General features: G+C 32.2%; 2 protein-coding genes across 2 annotated transcripts in view; one reads left to right on the top strand and one right to left on the bottom strand.

Annotated features, from left to right (window-relative positions):
* The window catches only part of LOC117170714, a 3,344-nt gene extending 1,226 nt beyond the window's left edge, over positions 1-2,118 (top strand). Inside the window, exons 2-4 of the mRNA XM_033357717.1 lie at positions 366-432; positions 503-671; positions 1,935-2,118. Coding sequence (XP_033213608.1) covers positions 366-432; positions 503-669 — 234 coding nt within the window. The 3' untranslated portion in view covers positions 670-671; positions 1,935-2,118. The remainder of the gene's footprint in view (positions 1-365; positions 433-502; positions 672-1,934) is intronic.
* Positions 1-6,880, bottom strand: part of LOC117170713 (synaptogyrin) — a 349,909-nt gene that overhangs the window by 274,154 nt on the left and 68,875 nt on the right. The window lies entirely within an intron of this gene.

The raw sequence follows: 6,880 nt of genomic DNA, 5'->3' as shown, positions 1-6,880 counted from the left end.
AAAAAGTTGAAAGACCTATTACTTTATATGATTTCCGCCGCCTTAAGAGGGCCCCACGTCGGCCGTGCCTAGGGCCCGACGGTCTTAAAAGACGGCACTGCTGATTCCTAGTAGCATAAAAAAGATAGAAAAAAGAATGAGTGTCAGTATGTTGTTGGTTGAGTTTTTCTCTTTCTCCCTCCCTTTTCTTCCTTTTATAAACATTAATTATACATGTGTCTCTAATGGACTGAAAAAACAGAAAGTCTCAAAGCCTATTTTAAAATTTTAAACTTTTTGGATTTGCTTTTTCAGTAAACAAAAAATTGTTATGTGCAAATAGATTTAACTTCGATCTTAAAAAAAAATTCTTGTTTTTTTTTCAGGATGACATTGCATATGAGGACACTGCAAAGTATGCTATCTCCATTTATCCATCCCTTATAATACGAGGTAAATTTAATTTGACGCACTCAAAACATTCTAAAATAATTTGTTACTTTTCATTGCCTGCTTTTTATAGGTAAATCATTGTATGATGAAGATGCTACATGCGCAGTTGTACTGGAGAATCAATCTTTGATGTTCTGTACATTCGTATTAGAAGGATTCTTAATCACTTTCATTTCTTATTATGTCTATGGATACAAGTATCCTAAAGAAGTAGAATCTACTTTAGAATTCATATAGAGGTAAGGCACATATCCCTTATATTCAAGTTGGCCTGTTCAAAAACTAAGTTCAAAACAAACTGAAGTGCAGCCTATGTTTTACATTATCATCAGTGAAGGTATCAGATTTATGTAAAATTTGACCCCCCTAGTACAGTTTTTCATAGTACTTGAGAAGAAAAATGTTACTTTTCGATAGCCCTACAAGATTGTCATATAAACTTTTTAAATTTATTGAAAATTCAAATTTTGACCGCATAAAACGAATAAAAATTGCATTTTGCGGTCAAAATATGCAAAAAAGGAAAAAACATAATTATGATACAAACATTTTGCACCCAAAAATATCTACAAATTTGTTACTATTCACTTTTTTAAAGGACACGTAGTTTTGGTTTTATTCATTATATAAAACATTGAAAATACAAAAATTAATTTTTCTATACATGACACAAGCTAAGCATAAATAAATAGACAACATTTTTTCACCGAAAGCAGAACAAAAAATTTCTATTAATGGTTTTTTTACATTCTCATCAGAGACGGTATTAGATATGTGTAAAATGTAACAACCTCCCGGCCCCAGTTTTTGTCAAGTGTCCACGTTTTGAGACCCCCTGAATCCGAAAAACAGGTTTTCATGAATGTGCCTGTCTGTCTGTATGTCTGTCTGTGTGCGCGATAACTTTTGAAAAATAATTCTATTAGATTTGCCTCTGGTACACTCTTTAAGTGTCCTAAACTAAAGGTCAAGTTCGTTAGCCAGCCATTTTGGATGAAAATTCGAAAAGTGAGCGTATTTTGAATATTTTTGAGACCACTTTATTCAAAATTTAAGAATTCTCTCTAGGGTTATTCACAGTATTTAAAAAGCCAAATAAAAAATCCTGATGATTTTTTTCATCAAATTACAAATGACTGGAGTTATGGTATTTACAAAATTCAAAAAGACACACGAAAATGAACCTGTTATGCCAAATAACGGACGATATGAAAAAATGGCAAGAGAAGAAAAAGTTTGATTTCTGAAGGCCCTCGCAGATTATCATAACTACTCTGTGAATTTTTTTGATAAATTAAAAATTCAAATTTTGAAAGCATACAAAATAATGGAAAACTCAAAATTTACATTTTTTGATGCAACCATTTCACAGTATTTTAGAGTGTTTCAAATATAATAATGCATTTCACAAAATATATAAACATATAAATTTTTCCTAATTTAAAATGTATGCCCCTATATTAATTGAGCAATGAATTTTCTATTTATTTAATTTGTTTCAGAATTACAATAAAAATCAGTCCACAAACAGGTGGAAAAAGAGGAGGGGCAACAAGAAAAGCAAAAACCTTCAGTTCTACGGTCTTCAACTTCGCAAAACAACTAAATGGATTCGCAAACTTATTGGAATTATAGTTTATAGACAAACCTACATATTTATTTAAAATATATAAATTATTTTAAAAATTAATGTTTGGTATGATATTAAAATTAGACCCAAAAATACGTAAATGAATTTTTTGCAATTAACTACATGGTGAGAGATTTTTTAGTACACTAAAAAATCTCTCTTTATGTAGTTAATTGCAAAAAAGTAATTGCAGTATTAATTTTAATACACATGTTGTATTAAAGTTGATACAGATGTATATTGAATTTGATACAAATGCGTATTAAATTCAATATATATCCGTATTAAATTTAATACAAATGTATATTAAATTTCATATGTGTGTTTGAACTTAAAAATTTGGTGGTATCTTAAATTTAATATACGTATGCGAAGAAAACTTCCAATACATGTGTATTAAACTTAATACAGAAATTTCATACAGTGTAGCACAACGCTGCTGAAGGTTGGTTGAACTTTTCAGCATAAAACACTAACCAGCTATGACCTTTGGTTGAAACTAATCGCCTTCTACCCCCGTCCCAAAAACCTTCTTTAATCGAAGTTTTGTGGGCCACTGAGGTAGGGATTTAATTTAGAAGTTAAAAAAAGGTCAGGCTGATGAGATACAAATTCGAGTGCGAATCACGATATACGTGAGGAGAATGTATTCGTTAAAGACGAAGGATCTTCAACAAAAAAGAAGATACTATCACCAAATTACAGTTGTCGATGTTTTGACTTCCAGTTTAAAAAAATCTGTGCACAAGTTTAAACGCGCGAAGCGTGAGAATCAACAGTCACGCGCCCTAAACGCGCTCAAACCTGCGAGCGAGGGAGCGAAGTGAAATATTTGAATGAAAAAAGTAACTTTTGGTTTTATCAAGAGAAGTCATTAAGGGGAGTTCCTGGTCATAATTTTTCGAAAAATTGAAAAAAAATTTTCTACATATTTTGATAGTAAATAATTCTAGAAATAGAATTTTTAAAGTTATGCAAGCCATGGAAGTCAGGATTGGATCGCAAGCAAAACTGTACGCGGAGAAGGTTAACAACTTGCACATTGAGAGAGGTGAACTGTAGCTTCAATATTTCACGAAAGAAAACTTTAACTCGATTTTCACGAAACTACATTTTTTGATACCTTCGACAATTTTATTTGGAGACTAATGAACCGATTGACTAAAAATTTGGACAGCTCATTCTTCAAATGTGTCTTTAGCGTGTGTACTACGATCATGAAAAAATATTGTTATTTTACAAAGTTATGAACAATTTAATTTGCAGCAAAAATGAGGTCGAAAATTCAAAAGTCCGCCTTTCTTTTTAAAATCTGATTGTAGTTCACCCGATAGCCAAAACGATACAGATTATAAATCTTTTTTATTTTTTGATTTCAGGTCAACCCTTCCCGAAATATTCAAGCGAAAGCTGAAAAGGAGGACATTTTTGAGGCCACCATTTTGTAAACAAATATAATGAAAAACATAAAAAAAAATTTTTTCATTAGTTCAAACGAGTTCTAACGAACTTAACCTTTATTTGAAGGTACTAAAAGAATTACAAAAGGAAAATTCAATCAGTCAATTCTTTTGAAAGTTACAATAAATGTTGCACACACTACGTTTTCATTTGTTAAAATTTCGACACTAAATGGAAACATGCACAATGAGGTCTCCATATAAACATGGAGTGCAAACTCGCTACAATCACGCATAAACTACTTTATTTAACAAAGGATAAATTCCTAAAAACCTACATCTAACTATCCAAATACTAATAAGTTTAAATGGTTTAGTAAACGGAAGTTTTTATTTCACGTAGGAGCATCTGTTGAGAGTGGCGTCCTCTTTGAATGACGCTTATTTCAATTAAAATTATGTCTTCAATGACAGGTGGATGAATGAAACGAAGAGAGGCTCCTTCCTCGTAGAACCTCGAGTAAGGAGTTTTATAAAGTTTTATAATTTAATTCCATTTATGAAAATAGAACTTACGGTCTCTATAGAAGGAAGGAAAATGTAATAAAATAGAGATGGGGGGAAATGGAAAAGGGGGAACTCAACAGGAGAAAGGAAAGGGCAAAAGAATTATAAGGGAGAAAAGACAAAAGAAGAAAGAAGGGTATGTGAAAGAGGTAGAAAAAGCGGAAAAGGAAGGGAGGGAGTGAAAAGTGATAAGCAGGAAAAGAGAAGGAAATGAATAGTAAAATAATAAATAAATAATAAAATCGAGTTGAAAGAGTGGACAAAGTAATTCAAGGGCCTATTAGAGGGTCTGTAAATTGCCTAAATGCTTACGCAAAATGAATTTTTATAATAATTCGATTAATAAATTTGAAGGGAGAAGGAAGAAAACCAGCAGCATGGAACAAATACAGCGAAAATGAGATTAGTGGGGAACAGGTGAATGAGGCGATTTTAAGGATGAAAAGAAACAAGGCTACGGGGGAGGATGACTTGGAAAATAAAGCACGACACTGGCCTCTCCAGCGACAATTTAAGAAAAGTACGGAAACTTTATCCCATAATCAATATAAATATTTATAACAAAAAGTAAATTTTCCACGAACTAGTTTAATTTTTATCAAAACTGTTGAATCTTCAACTGAACAGTTTCATTTTTATTGACGAAAATTGCAATTTCTACTAGAATAGATGAATTTTTGAATTCAAAAAACAAATTTTCTTACAAATATTTGTCTTTTCATCCAAAAAATAATAAAGTTTATAACTAAAGATTTAATCTTCAGGAGAAAGCAAATGCAAAAAAAGAAATACAAAATCAGGTAATAAATAAGGCTAAGAAATTAATGACAAGGATATTATATCAGGGTTACTACAAACATTTTAAACAAGACATTATAAACGGAATAATACAATTGTTGATAAACATTCAAAAATTTTAATTTATTCTTCTTGACAGTTATTTAAAGTTATGGCAATTTCCTGAATTTTCCAAGGATTTTATTTTTTAAATCCCTGACTTTTTTCTGCCAAATAAAAATTTCTGGGATCGTTTTTCACTCGGCATGTTTCATTGGCGCTTACAGTTAGATTCATATTACATTTTGTTTACAATTACTAGGAGTAATTTGTTTTACATGCGAATTTCAAAAAATTACCTACTTGAATGTAGGACCCACCCCCTTTTCGTAACAAGTTGTCACAAAATATCTTGACTCCTCCTTTTCCCCTTGAGCTGTTACGTAATTTAACCCTTCGTCTGCATGGTGGGTTTTTTATAGCACAGTGCAATTTTTCTATCTCAAAACACGTGTTTGAATAATCAATTGTTAACAAAAATATAAAGTTGTCAAGAGCAAAATTGTTCCTGGTAACTTATTCTATAGATTCAGGAGAATAACTGTGAATTATTCCAGATTTCAATAATAAATATAACATTGAAAGAAACCTCACGAACATGAAAGACATACGATGCGGACCGCGTATGTGAAATTCCCAATGCGGACGAAGGGTCAAGGGTGTAGTCTGGTTGATCACTCTCGATTTTTTTATGTTTTTCGAATGTATATGTATCTAAGAATATCCTATTAAATTTTTATTAAGATCTGAGCGGTATAAGTGTACTATTTGACCGTGCGTACCCGAGCGCATAACGCACTCGCTCGACGCACTCGCTCGACGCACTCGCACACTTCAAACGCGTTTTTCTCAAAACGACGTTTCGAGAAACTGGCCACACACATAAGTGCTCATAAAATGACCTATTATCATGTCAAAATTTTGATTTTTACTATATTTTTTTAACAAAAAACAGCAAAAAAAAATTTTCCGATTATTTTGGTATTTATTGAACATAATTAACAAAATTTGTTAAAAATAATATCCATAAGTCATTTTGTAGCCACTTTCATATCAAATCTAAAACACTTTGATTTTTTTGTTTTTGATAAGCCGTTGCCAAGATATCATGTGGCCACCAACCTGCCTCCAAATTATGGCATTCCGTACAAATACCGATTTTGTATACAAAACTTGGAAAAAATGAATTAACAAAATTTTGTTTTATATTTGAAGATATTTATCATACCGCATAGCTTGCTCTGCTTTGCAGCAGTCGACTTTATATAGAGAGCTCTTATATTTCAGAAGCAAGCTGAGCTTTGGCATTGGTAAAGATTATAAAATTAGGAGAATAGAAATTTATTCTCTTCTCTCTACCAATAACGAAATCTGTTTATCGCATGCTTACAAGTGTTCCGGGCCCTGGCGGAGAGTACTAGTTTGAAGTTTCTTCAAAAATGTCTAAATTGTTTACACAGTCAATTACTTATTTTAGTAATAATACAAAATAATAACGTATCATCTGTCACTAAGTAAAGAAAACGGCTTATATATATTTATATTTATTTATTATGTATAAATTCGATTTCGATTCCTTAGGAATCAAACCGTACGGCCTATGACAAAACCACCAAACGCGTCCTCGGGTTGCGGATTTAGGGTCCGCGTACCAAGTATTTCTGCTGAATATGGTCACAATAATTAATAAGCAGTTGCGAAAAATTGTCCAGGGATGGTTGCGAAGGAATAATCCCTATGCCGAGGCTCAAGGATTAGGGATTCGGGAATTCTCGGATACCTGGCGACCTCTAAGAATATGCAGCTTCATCCTAGCATGCAGGGCTGTACAAGGATGGACAAAACCTTTTCCCTAGGTGCTCGTGGAAAAAACAATGAAACCTCCAAATATACCAGGTGTATACATATGAATCCGGTATTTTTTCAAGAAAAAAACGCATTTATTTCAAGAGAATGATAACAAATATTTTATTCAAAGTATGCGCCCTCGCTGGCTACACATTTTGTCCACCTC

The sequence above is a fragment of the Belonocnema kinseyi genome, chromosome 4 (genome assembly GCF_010883055.1).
Source record: "Belonocnema kinseyi isolate 2016_QV_RU_SX_M_011 chromosome 4, B_treatae_v1, whole genome shotgun sequence".
NCBI lineage: Eukaryota > Metazoa > Arthropoda > Insecta > Hymenoptera > Cynipidae > Belonocnema > Belonocnema kinseyi.
The sequence above is the reverse complement of the archived record's forward strand: the minus strand, read 5'-3'. Positions and strand labels throughout refer to the sequence as shown.